We start from the raw sequence: 18,247 nt of genomic DNA, 5'->3' as shown, positions 1-18,247 counted from the left end.
AAAAAAAAAAAAAAAAAAAAAAAAAAAAAACATATCCTATGAATTCCGTTTCCTATGCACGTTAACATAGAATTACTGCTATTATTATATAATTCATTCAAATTTCAGTGTCAATGACATTTGCAATAGAGGTGCCAGCATACATTTCGCATTTTATATATATTTTTGCAAAAGATAAACAATATACGGGTTTCATAACTTGCATCCATACGCATATATAAGAACAAATTTGTCATTCTTGTAAATACTTGAACTTGAAATTCATAACGCGCGTTATGGCTTTAGTATTAAAAACTGTTTTATTACTTTTATTTCATTTAGTATACGGTCAAAACACGCAGGACATTGAAATTATTTTATTACCATTGTGGAATGCGGAAGATAGATCAGAGGTAGTTATTCATTGCAATATCTATATATATATATATATAAATTACAAAATAGATTCAATATGCATACTTCGAATCATATATATAGTTTTACATTATACAGTGCTAAATTATTCTCATAATAATGAAAAATTATGAAATTTTAAAAATACATATTATGATCATCATTAAATATATATTATTACTTACTTTTTCATAAAATCTTCATTATGTGATAGATCATTTAATTAACTCATTACAGGTACCTCTAAATTTCAAAGCTTTTGATCATTCGATTGAATTAACATTACATAAAAACGATAAAATTATAGCACCTCAATTTCAAGTTTGGAAGCATAGTGATGCAGATACTCTGGAAGAACTACCGGAACTTAATAAACCAATATTGTGTCATTATCTTCATAAAGATAATCTTAGTTCAGCAGCAATAAGTCTTTGCGGAGAACATGGAATGGTCAGTATCAGAATCTAAAAATATAAAAAAGAAAGATGTTTCATAAAATAGTTTATTTTTCATCACAGTATGGTCTAGTTTTTCTGAAGAATATTACATTAGAAATCATGCCTCTCGAAAGTCAGGAAATCTTGTTTTTCGATAATATTAAACGACGTTCAGAAACGTTGAGAGAGCCTCATATCGTCAAAAGAACTTATGGTCCTTTTACGTTTTTTGAAGATGAACTGAAATATTACATTCCGGTTTATGATCACTTAAGAAAAAAAGAAGGAAATCAGAACGGAGAACCACTTGAAAATATCTACAAAAATTACAAGAACGATGCTTTAACATTGGAATTAGCACTGTTCTTTGATGAGACTGGTTATAATCTTTTTTCACCTTTTTTTGATAGAAACGACGAGAAAATTCTTGATATGTTACTAGCTTATATAAATGGAATACAAGCGGTTTATCACCATCCAAGTTTAGGAATTGCAATCGATATTTCTCTTGTTAGACTCGAAATTATGCAAAAGCAGCCTGAAGATTTACCGCATCATGATGGGGAACGAGGAAAATTATTGGATTCTTTTTGCAATTATGCTAAAAAGAATAATCCCGCGAATGAATTTAATCCTAATCATTGGGATATGGGATTATATGTTTCTGGTTTGGATTTTTATGTTATGGAAGGTGGACAAAAAAATAGTGCTACTATGGGATTAGCTATTGTAAATGGATTATGTATCGAAGAATATTCTTGTGTTATTGCTGAATTAGGCGTAACGAATCAATTTGGGAAACCTTTTCCATCAGCTGGTTTCACATCTATTTATGTAGCTGCGCATGAAATGGGACATAAGTAAGTTTAATATTAATTAATTAATATTTTAAGTAAAATGAGTTAACTCTTTGCGATCAATTTATATATTCAATATAATGCAACAACGCTGCAACAACTTATACATAACTCAACTTCGAATGCAAAGGATTAAATTATTTTTTCTTCATAAATCTTAATTCATTGACTAATAAAAACTTTTTTCTAAAAAGTTTAGGAATGCATCATGATTCAACTGGAAACAAATGTCCAAAAGATGGCTACATAATGTCTCCCAGCAGAGGTATTAATGGAGAGACTATTTGGTCAGAATGTAGTCGGGAAATAGCACAAAAGCTTCCATATACAAAATCTTGCCTCAGAGATAAATCAATTCATTCTTCGATGAATAATCGACTAGATCATACAAAGTTCTTTAATCTCCCAGGAAGAGAATGGACCGCTAAAAAACAATGTGAAATGTTTCTCCGAGACAAGGATGCCATGGTGGTCACATTCTATAAAGTTTGCGAATCTTTACAATGTAAAACTCCTCATAGAAACGGTTATTACTTCGCTGGACCAGCTCTAGATGGAACTTATTGCGCACCAGGAAAAGAATGTCGCGGTGGTGAATGTAAAAACATCTTACAAATTTATCCCGGTTTAAATAATCCTTCTATTGAACCAGGTGGATGGAGTGAGTGGAAAACAGAACCTTGTAAAAGTGGATGTCTATTGAAATCTACTGGTGTTCAAATAAAACAACGATTTTGTAATACATCAATACCAAAAAACACAGAAATTGATTGCCAGGGATTACATTTCGATGTCATCCTTTGTAGAGATGAAAATCTATGCAACAAAAAACGTAAAAACATAAATGAGTTCGCGACACTAAAATGTGGAGAATTCAGTGAAAGATTGCCAGAATTGGACGCCAAAAGTAGTGGATTGCAGGCACTGCACGAGCCCGAAAGACCATGGATGGCCTGTGCTATATTCTGTCGACGAAAAGACATAGCATCTTATTACACACCGCGTGTGGAATTAAATGACCTTGGCCTTGACCCATACTTTCCAGATGGTACATGGTGTCATACTGAAGAGGGACAAAATTATTTTTGTCGTCAACATCACTGTCTTCCTGAGAATTTTCATTTTGAAAAAATGTTATTGAATAACCATCAAAACGACGATGCAGAATTCGATCCTCAAAATGCGCTTACAAGAGAAATTCGTCTTAATGATCAAGTAATCAAATATTTGAATTTGGGGCCTGATGGATTACCCTTCTTGACTTCTCTTCCATACAATATTAGATTTCCACAAGATGAGAATGAATGGATCGATAAAGATTACATATAATTGATTAAACTAACAGAGGAAACATTTTCCAAATTATCATATAAAAAAGGGATAAAAAAAGAATGTAAATGACTTTCTTTTTGTAATAGAATTTCATGATTTTTATTTTTTTTTTGTCAATAATGATTACTTATTAAAAATTTTATTATTGATCTCAATTTTTTACTTCATTTTGATAAGTTTAAGTTAAGTACTTTTCTATCACATGGATTTTTAACTATAATTGATAAGATTATAATATGAAATCATATGTTTAAGATAAATAGTTATTACAAAGATTTCAAATTATTAACATCAAATATACATTTCTCTTTTTTTTTTCTTATTATAATTTTCTCATTATTGTTCAATCATTTTTTTTTCTTATACGTGCAATATAAATATAAATATATCAATATACCAGAAAATTATATATATATATATATCTACTGTTTCACTACACGGTTGTGTGAAAGTATCTCTGGGAGATAGGATAATGACGTCACTTTGCTGTCTATTTTAAGAATGTCTCGATGTTATATCCACTATAGGAGCGATCATGAGACAAGGAATGAATAAAAATACAGAATTGTGTCACTTAATTGTATCGATATTATTTTAGCGTACAAATAATTAACCAACCATTAAAATTAAGAAGACGCGTTACATAAGAAAATCAGCTCGATATTACAAATAGTTGTTTATACACTGTTTTTATATGACAAAAACTTCCACCAATCATTATGAAGTTGAACAAAATTAATGAGCAAAATACAATTTTCTTTAGAGTTTTTAAATACTAATCCTCCTTTTTTATTATCATATTAATATTATCATAATAATTTATTGAAAAACAATAACAAATCGAATCATTATGTATAAAAATCAAGAAAAGTAAAAGAAATATGATTGTTGAACAAAATGATGGTGGTATAATTTGTCATGCTTTTGCAGATTTTCTGCTCATACAAATCAGACGCACTGTATACATTTACATTAAAGAATACTTACAGACCATACACACATACATAAACTTACATTCATTCATTCAAATATATTTGTATACATAATACATACTCTGAATGTACAAAATGAACAAAATGAAGCAGATCGCATTCATACAGAGTTGCGCTATAACAAATTCACTCTGTTAAATATAACTTAATGTAAATATATTCAATCTTAATTGCTATTTAGGATCTTTCTTCCCGCGTGTAAAGGCAAAATACGTTCCATTGTGCTATTAAAGCATTGATGATCCATTTTTTTCATTCTAATGAACATAAATTTGCCTAAACCGAAAACGTGATTATTTTACATTTGACTAATGGAAAATCACATTTTCCTAACTATAAAATAAAATTATTATTTGCGTCGCTTCAACAAATATTTTTTACAGCTCTCTATTCACGCATTATGTACTAGAACGTACACTCTCGTCAATTAGGATGAATAGAGAACTGTCGTTGTGATGACGTAATTATCCATTTTTTTTTTTTCAATTTTGTGTGTTCAATTCGGCAGAGTATCGTATAATATGTCCTTTGCACTTTGGGATAATGTTTCGGGAAATTTGATGTCAAATGAAACCAGGAGATCACCTTTTCTTGATGGTTCTTTTGGGAATGGTAAACCATGACCCTGAATCCTCCTGACCATATTAGGTTTTACAATTTCTCTAGTCAAATTTAAGTTGATTTTTTCGCCAATAAGCGTAGGAACTTCAATAACAGTACCACATAAAGCTTGTTTTAAACTTAGCTTGCAAGTGTATCTTATATCACTGCCCTCTCTTCTAAAAAGAGGATGTGGTTTGTCTCTAATGATGAAAACAATATCTGCTGGAACTTTCCCACGGCCTTGATCACCTTCTTTTTGGAAAGTGATCTTTGTACCAGCTTTCCATCCTGGTTTGACATTAATTGTAAGGACTTTGTCCTCCTTTTTGGTAGAACCATCAGGTTGTACAACTCGTTTGGAAATTTTCATTTTCTTTGTACAACCACGTAAAATTTCTTCTAAACTGATATATAAGTCATGTTCAATAGCAGGATCTTGAGCACGATCTTTGTTGCCTCCTCTACCAGAATTTGGTCCCACAAAATTGAAAGAATGTGATCTGAAAGCTCCGCTTTGGCCACTTTGACGTTGGGGACCAACTCCTAATCCAAGTGGATCATCTATGTCCATATCATCATCATGAAAACTAAATACTCGATTTCCTAAAGGACCTCCAAATTCAAAGAAAGTTTGGAAAGGACTAGCAGAACCAAAAAATTGAGCAAAAGTTGCTTTTGGATCTCCATGGAAAGTATATGTTGTACCACCACCACCTCCTCCTGCTGATCCAGCTCCTCCCTTTAATCCTTCTTCTCCAAATTTATCATAGACTTCTCTCTTTTTAGCATCAGAAAGAACTTCATAAGCTTCAGCTATTTCTTTGAATTTTTCTTCTGCTCCAGCACTTCTATTTTTATCAGGATGATATTTCAATGCTAATTTTCTATATGCTTTTTTTATTTCATCATCAGTGGCATTTTTGTTTATGCCCAATATTTTATAGTAATCTTTCCCCATTGGTCACTGATCTGCAACAATTTAAATAAAAGGAAAATTGATACATTGTTTTTCTAGAAATAAAACATACAAATATTTTTAATAATAAATTTATTTTCGTCTTCATTTACAATTATTAAATTACATTTTAAATCTTTTTTAATGGTATTTTTCTAAATCATTATATTTAAATGAGCATTTATTTCAATTTAAAATATTTAAAATATTTTCTATATTAAATTATAAATATATTCATAAAATATTCTGCAACTTATTGTGATTTAATTTCTATACCTATTACGCATTTTATTTAAAATTATATTGCTACATACATCGCAATCATTACATATACTACAAGCGTGATCTAAACGAAATATTACATCATTACAAACATGTTTTTTTATATCGTATAATTCTCTATATTGATGGTTTGGGAAACGATATTTAATGCAACGTGACCATAAAAGTGCGGCTGTTTCTGAAGTTTCAAGTACGATTTCGACGTCACACTGCACAAAGAACTGTTTTCATCTTTTACAGATTCTTAGCGCATATAGAAGATATATTTTTTATTACGAATATAAATCAAACTTACGATTTTACATCTACATCTTTTATTTTTTTACTTGCACAATTTTACACAATAAAATTAAAGTTTATCAACAGAATTAAATAAAATTAACAAGATCACTATAAAAAATTGTTGTACTAAATTCTTAATTTTTACTGAGAACTTTCACGATATAATCAAACGTCAACGTAATTAGTATAATATTATTATTATTGTATAGATTTTGCAATCGAAAGACAAGTATCAAAAGACTATGTAATTTTCAAAATTTGAAAACATGATTTTAGATTAGATTGCATTTATTAACAAATTAAAGTCATAAAAACATGAAACATTTTGCATTCATTTGATTGAAACACAAGTAGAATAATAGCATATAGATACTAATTACGATTGCCAATGATCTGCCATTTTTTCGCATATTCTCGAGGAAAGAAATATGGATGTCTCTCTAACGCACACCCACGAATGTATTTCACCGATATCTATTTCTGGCAATGATGAGCGCATATAAGCGACGAACGTGTCTGCTTCTGCAAACGTGCAACGATTTTGAGCAGCGTAAAAATAAATTCTACAGTATCCACGATGGCTGCCCTAATCTGCATTTATGTCTTATAAAATCATGCATTGAATATACGCGAATAATTTTCCATTACTGATGAGATCGCCCATTTTTTTCACCCAAACATCTGACAGAATCGAAGATTCCTACGGAATATCGTTTACATTTTTCGTTCAACACTTACCGTTTATTGTTCTTGTGGTTATTTAATAAATTATAAAATCCAATTGGCACTTAATTCACTAAATTTTTTAAAACGTTATGCAAATTAATGAAATATTTGTTTCTGACAGATGGCTCGAAACAACATTTAACACCTCTCTTCACGTACTAAAGTGTCGCGTAAGCTGTGCAGTCCATATATACAAACTTTCCTTCTAGTGGCTTCCGGAACTTTCGAGAATAGGTCGACGGCAGTTCCGTAGCACTTATTCAATGACGTCAGTAGCCCCCACTCCTAGTTGTAGATCGAAAATGTGACCGACAATTTTACCCGCGCTTTATGAATTTTAATATTCATACAATAATAAATAAATAATACGTTAGTATTATTACTACATATTTACAAAATAGTTGATATTCTTTATCAAATAATGGTAATTTTTATATTTGATGCTAGTATAGAAATAAATAAAAAAGATATCGTTTACATTACAATCTGAATATAGCTGAATATTCTAAATACTTTTATATATTCGTTGAATATAATTGTAAATATTACAATGAAAATTCTATGTATATATGTGTATATAAATACTATATTATGTTCATGAAATTTAATGATATTCAAATATTACAAATAAATTAATTTATAGTATAAATTAATTATAATATATAAAATACTTTATGAAGAAATATCATTTACTTTATTTTTACTATTACTTAAATTTTATAATATTATAATATTAAATATTATAAGATATATAAATATATTTCAATATTGAAATTTTTTATTGAAAATAAAATTATATCAAAATTTTTTATTATATTAATAGTAATAATTATTTCTATAAATTTTTTTCACATTTTTGTTAAAAATATTATAATTATAATAAAACTACATTATAGTATTATATAAATGAAATTTAAAATAAATAAAATAATTTTTTTTAAATAAATTTTTGAATAAATTCATTAATAATTTATTCATTATATTGAGGGAAATTGATATAATTTAATTTAAAAATCAATATTTTATTATTTATATTTATATCATTACAAAAAATTCAAATTAATTTAATAAATATTATGTACATTTGCTGTATGATATACATTATTAAATTTATCTACTCAATCGTAAAAATAATGCATGTCTACATTCTCGTGAATTTGGTGGCATATATTTGTCATAAAAATCTTGAACAAATTCTTCCACTTTGAAACCAAATTTCTGATATAAAATTAATGCTGGATTAGTAGCTGAAACATGTAATGTAACATCTTTGCCCATACAGGTTTGAATTAAATGATACAACATAAATGTTCCTATACCAGATTTACGCCATTCGGGACGAGTTAAAAAAAATGATATATAAGCTTCATTATAACTAACATCAGGAACTAAAATTGCAAATCCTATGACTAACTTTTTATATAAAACCACACATGTGAAGTCAGGATATTGCAAACATTCCGTCACTGAAAAAATAAAATCTTGTTATTTTTTTTCCTTAAATATATAATGTATATTTAAATATGCTTTCAAAAATCATAATCATGAGAGATAATTTTTTTATATTTTTTATGTTTATTATATTATATTTATTATATTTACTCACAATCAATACCAGGCCAAAAAAATTGATTGCATAAGCTATTAATTGCGGGAATGTGTTGTGGTCTCACATAAGAATAATCAATTGGTGCTATTGGTGGGGTTTTCCATTTTGGATTAGATTTATTGACTTTAATACGAAGCTCTTCCATTACTTTCAACCATAAAGGATGACATGAAGTGTCTCTTCTTATGAATGGTTTCAAAAGTCTATTTGTATATGGACTATGTACAGATGTGGGTTCATTATATCCCTGTAGTCTTTGTTCAAACGAACTTAAATCATCGCCAAAAAATCGATCCAAAACTCGGCCAGAATCTTTTAAAGGTTTATCAAGTATTTCTGTTTTACAACCAAAATTATCAATATCCAGTAATGGTAAACCATATTCACGTTTTAATTTTCTTACAGCTATTTTTCGATAAAATCGTCTGATTTCTGAAGATGCACAATTTAGAGTTGATTTATTAACTTGTTGTAATAAATATGTTTCTTGTTGATGTGTCATACGTGGAATTTTTTCTTCTAAAATAAAATTTAAAAATAATTAATGAAAATTGATTATTATATTATAAATAAAAAAATATACATACTAATATTATAATTTCTTTGCCAGGGCCATGGACGTTGTTGTGTAGTTTTAAATAAAGAAACTGGTAGCTGTTCTTGCACAGAACTTAAACTATCATTACTATCTTCTTCATAATGTTCTTCTTCTTCATCTTCCTTTATCTGATCTGTTTTGATATTATTAAGATTTTCTGATACAGTATCTGTAGTGGATGTCCATTCAGATGTAAAATCATCCAGTAATTGTGAAAAATGGAAATTATTAGTCTGATATTGACAATCTCTTATTAAATCAGACAATGATGGTGTATCACTTTGTTCAGTAGACATCATATCATCTTCAATCTCTAAATCTAATTGAAAAATATTATAATAATTTTATAATTTTTTATATATTTATATTATATAAATACATACTATTTAACTCATCTTCTTCAAGCAAAAGATCAAATAATGTTTTATCAGATTGAACATCTGTTTGTGAATATGTAATATATTCTTGATTTTTTAATAATCCATTTCCATAACCATTATCTTCTCCAACTGAAATACTTGATTCAGATGGAGTTGGACTATTGTGTAATTTATTTGCTATTTTTATTTGATTATTAACTTGTTTTTTACGATCTAATATCATTTTTTCATCTAAAATCATAAATATTATTAATTATAAATATTCTATAATTATATATGAAATCATATGTAATATGATTACTTTTAGCAATAAGAACTTCAGGTGGATCATTATCTATTAATCTCCACCATCCTGATTCTCCTAATTCTATTGTTCCTGATTTAAAAAAAATTCCACTATAATGAGAAAGAGTTCCAGATATTGTACCAATCCAATTCTTTTTTCTTTTACTGAAAATAACAAAAATTAATTTATATATATTATAATTTATATAACATAGAAATTTTACATAAATTTTAATTTTGATTAAAATAATTCAACCATTAATATTTTCATATAATATCCTACACTGTCTTCTTAAATAAAAAGTCCCAATTACGATCAACAAATGTACTAATGTCAGATTTCCAATGAAAATATCCTCTTTTGCTAATACCACTTGATTTTTCACGTAAATTATATAATGTTAATATAATGACATTAAGCCAAGGCATTCTATTGCGTATTACTGTTTCTTCACCAAAAGGACTACAATGAGAACAAGTTAAATCAAAAAATACATCTCCTACAAATGATGCTGGAACACTTCCTCGTTTTAAACATTCAATATGAATCTTTCCTGAACATTCATTACAACATAATGCTGGTTTAGTATATGGATCACATAAATGTTCACAATTTTTGCAACATTCTGTTTCTGAATGATCAATAGATTTTATTTTAAATCTATTACTATTTTCATGATTTACTTCTGCCATTTTTTATTTATATAATAATTTATAAATTCATTATTAAATAGCAATTTTTGGATTCAGATAAAATGGAATTAAATTAAAATATTTTAAATAAAATATTATCTATTATAAATAAATAATTATTTAGATATATTTTTTAATAAATTATATAGGCAACTTTTAGCACTATAAAATTTAAATATTTTAAAACTCTGTATATTAATAATTATTGTTTATATATTGAATATAGAGAGGTTATCTTTTTGTATACTGAACAATATTTTTGTACTTCTTTTAAAATTACAATCCGAACAGAGTTGCAAGTGACAAATGGCGGGAAATTTATGAACAAATGTTAACATAAATATGAAAACACACATAGACACATATAAATATGAATTATAAACTTTTTATTCAATATTAATCAATTTGATGTGAACGTAAAAATATATGATTAATCATATTTGTATTAGCGTTTTATCTATAATTTTTAATTTTTTAAAAGTAATAAATGTGTAATTTATACTACAAATAAAAATTTTTCGATATGTTATCTAATAAAATAAATAAATTATTTATATTTTTATAAATATATATATTAAATATAGTGATATTTTCAGCATTGAATGTTAATTTAGCTTGTTGCTATGGGAGTACAAACAAAAAGAGTATAAATTCATAAAAATATATATGTACATATATTCTGTTTATAAAATTTGAAAATTATTTTCATATTTTTTAATTAGAAAAAAAAAAAAAAAAAAGAAAAAGATTTTTCAGAATGATTACTTCTTTACAAAGTAGAGTAATTTATGGGTTGAAGACTGATATAATTTCAAATGCCCATTACATTTCGGATTCAGAAGTCTTATATCCTGTTGGAAATGTAATAGCAATTCATAATATTCCCCAATATGAACAAAAATTAATACGATTACCTGATAAACAACAAATAAATATAATTACAGTTTCACATAACAAGTAAATGTTTATTATTATTATACTATTTAATATAATATTATATGTTATTTTCTTGATCTTTTTTTAAAAAAGGAAATTTGCTGCAATATGTGAAGTTGGAGAAAAACCTACAATATCTATTTATGATCTTCAAACATTGAAAAGAAGAAAACTTCTTGGAATACCATATGATGCTTCTGATGTAACAAGATTTACTTGCATAGAATTTACTTTTGATAATAAATATATAGTAGCAGTTACAGGAGAACCTGATCAAAATATGCTTTTTTACAATTGGGAAAAAGGAAAAGTAGAATCCAGTTTAAAAGTAGGCATTCCTCAGGATCCATCGGCTATTGTAGAAGTATTATCTTGTAATCCATCAGAAGCAGGAATAGTTGCACTTGGAGGTCTACGCATATTTAAATTCTTAACTCTTTCTGATTCTATATGGCGGCCATATGGATTTTCTAAAGCAGATACTATATTTACATGTTCTATGACTTGGTTGAATTCTGATAGATTATTGCTTGGAACTTTGGATGGTAGAATACTTTATTTAGAGAATGGTGATTTAAAAAATATTTACAAAATGGCTGATACAGTATCTATGAATCTTAAAATTCGTGAAGAATATGTTATACAAGCAACTAGTTCATTAATAGCCTTAGATTCAATAAAACGAATACCATGGGAAAATAATATTCGTTCTTTAATTGCATTTCAAAGAGGTTTTGCATTTGCCTTCGGGAGAAGAACAATTATACTTTTTGAAAAAGAAAGTGCACATAAATATATAAAAAGAAATATTTATATAATTCCAACTCAACCATCAAAAGAAAAAAATGAAGAGTTATATCAAGTTAATACTATAAATATTAATTTAAGTATAGATCGTTTAGTAATTACAACTGGTTGGCCTCAATTATTTTATGCAAAATTATGGGGACCAGATTTAAATGTAGATCCACAACCGCAAGAATTAAAAATTATAGGTCAAGCATTGCATTTTGGACCTATAATTGATATCTCTGTATGTGCTTGGAAATCAATTTTTATGACTTGTGGACAAATTGATCACAGTGTAAGATTGTGGGATTTTGAATCAAAAAGTTTAATTTTATATAAACAATATGCAGAAGATATTTGTGGAATAGCTTTGCATCCTACTGGTCTTTTTTGCTTAATTGGTTTTAGCGATAAATTACGTTTTATGAGTATATTAATTGATGATTTTTTACCTATGGAAGAATTTTCTATAAGATGTTGTAATACAGCAAAATTTAGTCATGGTGGTCATTTATTTGCCGCTGTTAACGGAAATATTGTACAAGTTTATTCTACTATTGGTTTTGTTAACACATTTATTTTAAAGGGTCATACCAATAGAGTGAAAAAAATATTATGGTCACAAACAGATACAAAACTATTTACATTAGGTGCAGAAGGTACTATTTATCAGTGGGATACAAGTACTGGTCGTCGCTCTGCTGAGATAATTTTAAAAGGAATTACTTTACATGATATTGCTCTTTCTGCTGATGAACAAGTTGTTTTTTGTATTGCTGATGATAATACTATACACGAAATAAAAGAGAATATGGTAATATTTAATTTAATATATCTGATTTTATAAAAAAAATAGAAAACTACATATTATACATTAATTACAAAACTACATATATTACATTATATATTATTCATATTAGATACGAAAATATCATTTTCCGGATGCAAATGCATATTTCATGATATTAGGAAAAGAAGATCAAGCTTTCTTCTTTGTTTGTCCTGGTGGTTTCATTTTATCAATAAAATGTCCAATACAAGAACCAATACAGTCTTTAAGTTTTCATATTCATTCTGCTGATATTACAAAGGTAGATAGGCATATTAGAAGATCTAAACATGTAAGATATTTTTACTATTGACATTTTATTTTTTTTAGATTGCTCTTTCTTATAATGAACAATACTTAATATCTGTTAGTATAGATGGTAGTTTATGTATTTGGAAAGTAATTTATCCTGAAGGAAAAGGAAAAATTGGAAAAGAGATTGCATATACAAACGAAGTATTAATTAATAAAGATGATCTACAAGAAAAAATACAAACGATTATAGATTTGAATGTTAGGATGAGAGAATTGGAAACTGAACACGCATATAAAATGCGTCAAATAGAAGTAATACATAATGATAAAGTTAGGGATATACATCAAGGTTATTGCGAAGCTATTGAAGAATTAAGAGCTAAAATAAATAGATTACAAGAAGATCACAAGAACGAATTGAATACAATAAATGTAGAAATACTTAAAATGAAAGAAGAACATGAAGACACAATGAAACAAATGGAAACGAATTATAATGCTAAACTTATTACAGAATATGATAGATATTTAGAACTTGAAAATTCAATGAATCTTATGCGTCAAAATTATGAAAAACGTTTAGAAGAAGTAGAAAGTCATGGTGTTGAAGAATTACAAAAAGCAACAACTAAATATGAGGGTCTCCTTCATGAGAAGAAATTACAATTAGAAGAAACTCAAGATGAAATGATTCAACAGATACGAGTACATGAGCAAATGATGACGCAAATAGAAGATGACGCTGATAAAGAAATATTAGAATTGAAAACAAATTATGAAACATTTTTGTATGAAGAAAAGCAGATAAATATACGGTTAAAAGGAGAGACTGGAGTATTACGCAATAGATACATATCTAGTTTGAAAGATGTTGAAGAATTGAGAAGACAAGTACAACGATTTCAGAACGAATACGGATATTTTCAGAAAACTATTCAAGAATTGGAAAAAGATAAAGATGATCTAAAAATAGAAATAAATGAAAGAGATACTACGATTCAAGATAGAGAGCGTCAGATATACGAATTAAAGCGAACGAATCAAGAACTTGAAAAGTTTAAATTTGTTTTGAATTACAAAATTATAGAATTGAAAAATCAAATAGAACCGCGAGATCGAGAAATTAAAGAGCTTAAAGAGAAAATTCGAGATATGGAGACAGAACTTGTAAACTTACATAAAACTACTATCAGTTTAGAATTGCAGTTACATGAATTGAGAGAAAAATTAGGAGCTTCAAGGCGTGAACTTCAATATGAAATACATCGAAATAAAAGATGTCAACAACTTTTGAAAAAAATACGAATAGATTTGCTCGACGCTTCGGGACTTGTGCAAAATCCACAGGCGTTAAAAACTGCTATAACAAAATTATATCATAAGTATAGTTCAAGCGATGAATTTTTGCGTACTCGTAAAGCTGATTTAGATGCTCAATGTGAATTTATAAAGCAGAGAGATCATTTAGAGAGAACAATAGCTTCTCTTAGAAAACAAGTTTTCCAGGACAAAGAAATCAATGGTAAAGATATAGATAAAACAGTGGAAGAAAATATTATTTTAATTACAGAGTTAAATGCTTTAAGAGAAGAATTAAAAGATGCAAGAAAACATATTATGCATATGGAAAGTCTATTAGGTTACAAAATGAAAGATATGAAATCATCAGAAGCAAAGAAAAAATTGGAAGAAGCATGTTATGGACATGAAAAATTGCGAATTGAATACAAGTCTCAAATGCAAGAATGTCAAAATATAATAATTGCTTTAAAAGAAGATATGTATAAGTTGATAAGCAAAATGCCTTGTGAAGAATTAGAAACAAAAATAACTTTTTAAATGCACGTATCATGTATAAAAAAATTTCTAAAAAAAAATTTATAATATATAGTATATCATATGACATTCTACCATAAATTATTTATTTAAACAGTAAAAATATCAATAATAAAATAGAACAAAGAAATATAAATGTCTTAATAATAATTACCAACACAGTATTCTTATTTAAAAATATTATATTAGAAATAATTGATTATTTAAAGAGCAAATGGAATAATAGCTTTTCTAGTTTTTGGATATTGAGGAAATTCTCTTTTATATGCTTTATGTTTTCCTATTGCCCAAACAGTCATTTGATATGCACCAGCAATAGTAAAGAATCCAGCTGAAAAAATATGATAATTATATATAGATATATATATATATATATTGAAAAAAAATATGATAATATTGAAAAAAATATATAATAATAATTTTTTTGAAATATATTTACCTGGAAGACATGAAGTCATAATGGTAAAACCAATCCAACTACCAATTTCATAAGTGTAATTTGGACATGATACAAAATTAAATAATAAAGTAAAAAGATTATTAGTGGGTACTGGTATTTTTCTTACAGTACTTCCTGCTGGTCTTAAGTCTCTTAAAGCTAAATGGATGCTTAGATTTCCCAATTCACAAAGTACAAATGTAACTAATCCAAGAAGAAATTGAAATTGCTTTGGAGCTGTATACCAAGGATGATTCACATGATATGCTACATACATAGCAAAAATCCAATAATATGAACAATTCTTAAAAAGATTACGCAGTGGCATTGTTGCATGACTAAACCTATGGACAAATAATGTTTCTAGAAGTCTTTTTGCATAGTGTATACTCCAACAAATGGCTGCCACACTGAAACAATATTTTTTAAAGTTTTAAGTTTTGATAGTCTAACTTTATACAAATGTATTTGTTTGATTTCAAGATTCTGTGTCCACCAGTAATTTTATTTCAATTTTAAATCCTTTAAATCTAACTTTTTTAGAGGTTAAAAGTGATGTAGATAAGTTATCAATATCTATTAGATCATTTATCTGTTTGACATTTGACTTGTGAAAAAGATAATAAAATTTTAGAATAAAAATAATTTTAGAATAAAAATTCTAATGAACTTGCTTGCAAAAATATTTAAAAAGTCAATATTAAAATTATATTTAATTTCATAATTTTTCATTGAATTTATATAAATTTATCAAAAAGAATGTATTAATTATTATAATATATATTAAATAAACTTACTGAACTTTATCATCTACTTTAGATTTAGTTATGTCACCATAAAAAATCCATGGACGCTGATATATCCATAGATATAGAATTAATGGACCAGCATATTCCACTAAAAATACAGTTTTCCAACTAATTTGAGGTCCAAGATCTTTGAAATATAATTTTCCTCCATTAGAAATTGATAAATTTTTTAAAGTTTCTGAATCAGGTAAAGCTTTTCCTTTAACATCTAATCTTAAGCTTTGTCTATGAATATGTGGTGCTTTTTTTAATTTAAATAATTCTTCCTTTATTTCTTGTATAGTTGTATTAGATTTCACCTAAAAAGATGTGTGTTACAAAAAAAATTTCTAATTATAAATTTAAATTTAAGTACATTATTATAGATTCATGTATATTTTATCATAGATTATTACGTATTGAATATTAACTATATTATATATTATATAAATATCTGAACTGATTAATAATATAATTTAATAAATTTATTGTAAATTTTGAGTAAATTAGAATATTTTATTTTTATTTATTCATTACTTACAGATAGATTTGCTATTAATTTTGATGATTTCGCGGTCAATATTTGAATCTAAAAGTATAAAAAACTATATTGAATTGTGTACTATATGAATTCACTTATTATTAATTTCAATATTTAAATAAATACCTCCATTATGATTATTCGTTTGTCCCGTATATTGTAGTGCTTTATTATTTGATTGGAATTTTGTAACTTCACTACTTAATACATTCAATTTATACGATACCTTAAACAACCGAGTCACTACTATCTCGAACTCGAAAGTACTGTAATACTGCGTCAGTGATCACATGGAACTGTATAATACGGCGCTTTAATCGCTTTATTGTACAAAGTTCAATCATTTTCCGATGACCAATGAATTTCTTCCATGCTTACTTTTAAAAATAATATTCGTAATATTAATGAAAAACGTCATAATATAAAAAGTGAATTTATCGAATCGAATAATTTACATTTGTTAGAATTCTTATTTATTGAATATATATAATAATTTTTTAATTGAAATTTAAACCGAATAATGCAAATTACATTTTCTCTTTATATAATATTTATTCTATTGAAATATTTTATCGTACAGATTATTATGATAAAATTTAATTATAAGAAAATTGAAAATTGAGATTCGTATGAAAATAATAGAATTATAAAAAGACATCTACATAAAGATTCTAATCATTATGTGTAAATGACAATATATATATTATACAAACAATTTTAATAAAAATTCTAATAATAATGTTTATAAAAGATGTTAGAATTAATAAAAATATATGTGAAAATCTTAACCTTTTTCGCTAAAAAATTTTATAAATTTTCTATGACCGAAAATATTGTCATTATAGATAAAAAATATAATAAATTTACTATAACATAAAATTTTGCGTTCCGCGTTCTGAAATACTGCTAATAATATTAATAATTGTAACCATAATGTAAATAAAAATATTTTTGAAATTTGTATTTGATAAATTCACCTATATATATAAAATATGTATAACATATATAGAAATATATGTAAATATAAAATAATATAAAAATAAAAAATGTACAATCTTCTTTAAAAAAAAAAAAATCACAAACTTTTTTAATTTTGTAGATTAAATACAGACAAGGAAAGAAAATAATGGGAGAGGAAAAAAGATAGATAAAAAATATTGAAATCAATATCATATGTAAAATATTGAAAATGAAATATAAAGATAATAATAAGAAAATAATAAGAAGATAGAAATAAAGTAAAAATTGAAAAACCATTATTTCCTTATTTTATAAAGAAATCCTTCTTAAAAATCCTTAAATATTATCGATTAATTATTATCGATAAGCTTAGTAGCTACAGTATTTCTATTTTATATTAGAATTTGTAGAATAAATGTATTAGACAAAGAGAAGAAATAATAAGAAAAG

The 18,247-nt window shown here is 26.4% G+C and overlaps 5 protein-coding genes across 6 annotated transcripts in view; 2 read left to right on the top strand and 3 right to left on the bottom strand.

The window, feature by feature from the left end:
* Window positions 1-27: 27 nt before the first annotated feature.
* LOC102677334 (A disintegrin and metalloproteinase with thrombospondin motifs adt-2-like) lies at window positions 28-3,597 on the top strand. Its single transcript, XM_006613931.2, has 4 exons — window positions 28-392; window positions 631-843; window positions 912-1,690; window positions 1,882-3,597. The coding sequence occupies exons 1-4, from the start codon at window positions 276-278 to the stop codon at window positions 3,014-3,016; spliced, it is 2,244 nt and encodes a 747-aa protein (XP_006613994.1). The 5' UTR covers window positions 28-275; the 3' UTR covers window positions 3,017-3,597.
* On the bottom strand, window positions 3,585-7,131 carry LOC102677477 (dnaJ protein homolog 1). Its single transcript, XM_006613932.1, has 2 exons — window positions 6,872-7,131; window positions 3,585-5,583 (listed from the first exon to the last, which is right to left on the bottom strand). Exon 2 carries the CDS (start codon window positions 5,570-5,572, stop codon window positions 4,508-4,510), a length of 1,065 nt encoding a protein of 354 aa, XP_006613995.1. The 5' UTR covers window positions 5,573-5,583; window positions 6,872-7,131; the 3' UTR covers window positions 3,585-4,507.
* An 808-nt stretch (window positions 7,132-7,939) lies between these two features.
* On the bottom strand, window positions 7,940-10,474 carry LOC102677615 (cysteine-rich protein 2-binding protein). Its single transcript, XM_031509604.1, has 6 exons — window positions 10,015-10,474; window positions 9,748-9,896; window positions 9,450-9,677; window positions 9,056-9,385; window positions 8,466-8,987; window positions 7,940-8,325 (listed from the first exon to the last, which is right to left on the bottom strand). The coding sequence occupies exons 1-6, from the start codon at window positions 10,422-10,424 to the stop codon at window positions 7,970-7,972; spliced, it is 1,995 nt and encodes a 664-aa protein (XP_031365464.1). The 5' UTR covers window positions 10,425-10,474; the 3' UTR covers window positions 7,940-7,969.
* A 670-nt stretch (window positions 10,475-11,144) lies between these two features.
* On the top strand, window positions 11,145-15,110 carry LOC102677205 (cilia- and flagella-associated protein 57). The gene is made up of 4 exons (XM_006613930.2): window positions 11,145-11,381; window positions 11,454-12,963; window positions 13,070-13,240; window positions 13,309-15,110. Exons 1-4 carry the CDS (start codon window positions 11,182-11,184, stop codon window positions 15,070-15,072), a joined length of 3,645 nt encoding a protein of 1,214 aa, XP_006613993.1. The 5' UTR covers window positions 11,145-11,181; the 3' UTR covers window positions 15,073-15,110.
* A 9-nt stretch (window positions 15,111-15,119) lies between these two features.
* Window positions 15,120-18,247, bottom strand: part of LOC102677055 (very-long-chain enoyl-CoA reductase) — a 118,750-nt gene continuing 115,622 nt past the window's right edge. Inside the window, exons 1-5 of one of the 2 annotated variants that reach the window (XM_006613929.2) lie at window positions 16,964-17,199; window positions 16,838-16,885; window positions 16,306-16,616; window positions 15,509-15,918; window positions 15,120-15,400 (exon numbers count right to left, since the gene is read on the bottom strand). In XM_006613929.2, the coding sequence (XP_006613992.1) occupies window positions 15,273-15,400; window positions 15,509-15,918; window positions 16,306-16,616; window positions 16,838-16,885; window positions 16,964-16,969 (903 nt within the window). In that variant the 5' untranslated portion in view covers window positions 16,970-17,199 and the 3' untranslated portion in view covers window positions 15,120-15,272. Of the gene's footprint in view, window positions 15,401-15,508; window positions 15,919-16,305; window positions 16,617-16,837; window positions 16,886-16,963; window positions 17,200-18,247 lie in introns of those variants that run through there. The other variant, XM_031509647.1, reaches the window with a different exon arrangement.

This window comes from Apis dorsata, unplaced genomic scaffold (assembly GCF_000469605.1).
Source record: "Apis dorsata unplaced genomic scaffold, Apis dorsata 1.3 scaffold_165, whole genome shotgun sequence".
In the NCBI taxonomy this organism is placed as follows: domain Eukaryota; kingdom Metazoa; phylum Arthropoda; class Insecta; order Hymenoptera; family Apidae; genus Apis; species Apis dorsata.
This window is presented reverse-complemented; position numbering and strand designations above follow the sequence as displayed.

What these genes read in the sequence shown, in the direction of transcription:
- LOC102677334 (XM_006613931.2), top strand. Translation starts at nt 276, where the DNA reads ATGGCTTTAGTATTAAAAACTGTTTTATTACTTTTATTTCATTTAGTA. An exon ending in ATGCGGAAGATAGATCAGAG is followed by an intron (nt 393 to 630) that starts GTAGTTATTCAT and finishes AACTCATTACAG; the next exon opens with GTACCTCTAAATTTCAAAGC. An exon ending in GCGCATGAAATGGGACATAA is followed by an intron (nt 1,691 to 1,881) that starts GTAAGTTTAATA and finishes TTTTCTAAAAAG; the next exon opens with TTTAGGAATGCATCATGATT.
- LOC102677477 (XM_006613932.1), bottom strand. Translation starts at nt 5,572, where the DNA reads ATGGGGAAAGATTACTATAAAATATTGGGCATAAACAAAAATGCCACT.
- LOC102677615 (XM_031509604.1), bottom strand. Translation starts at nt 10,424, where the DNA reads ATGGCAGAAGTAAATCATGAAAATAGTAATAGATTTAAAATAAAATCT. An exon ending in TGAAGAAGATGAGTTAAATA is followed by an intron (nt 9,386 to 9,449) that starts GTATGTATTTAT and finishes TTTTTCAATTAG; the next exon opens with ATTTAGAGATTGAAGATGAT. An exon ending in GCAAAGAAATTATAATATTA is followed by an intron (nt 8,988 to 9,055) that starts GTATGTATATTT and finishes ATTTTATTTTAG; the next exon opens with AAGAAAAAATTCCACGTATG.
- LOC102677205 (XM_006613930.2), top strand. Translation starts at nt 11,182, where the DNA reads ATGATTACTTCTTTACAAAGTAGAGTAATTTATGGGTTGAAGACTGAT. An exon ending in ATTACAGTTTCACATAACAA is followed by an intron (nt 11,382 to 11,453) that starts GTAAATGTTTAT and finishes TTTTTAAAAAAG; the next exon opens with GAAATTTGCTGCAATATGTG. An exon ending in ACGAAATAAAAGAGAATATG is followed by an intron (nt 12,964 to 13,069) that starts GTAATATTTAAT and finishes TATTCATATTAG; the next exon opens with ATACGAAAATATCATTTTCC.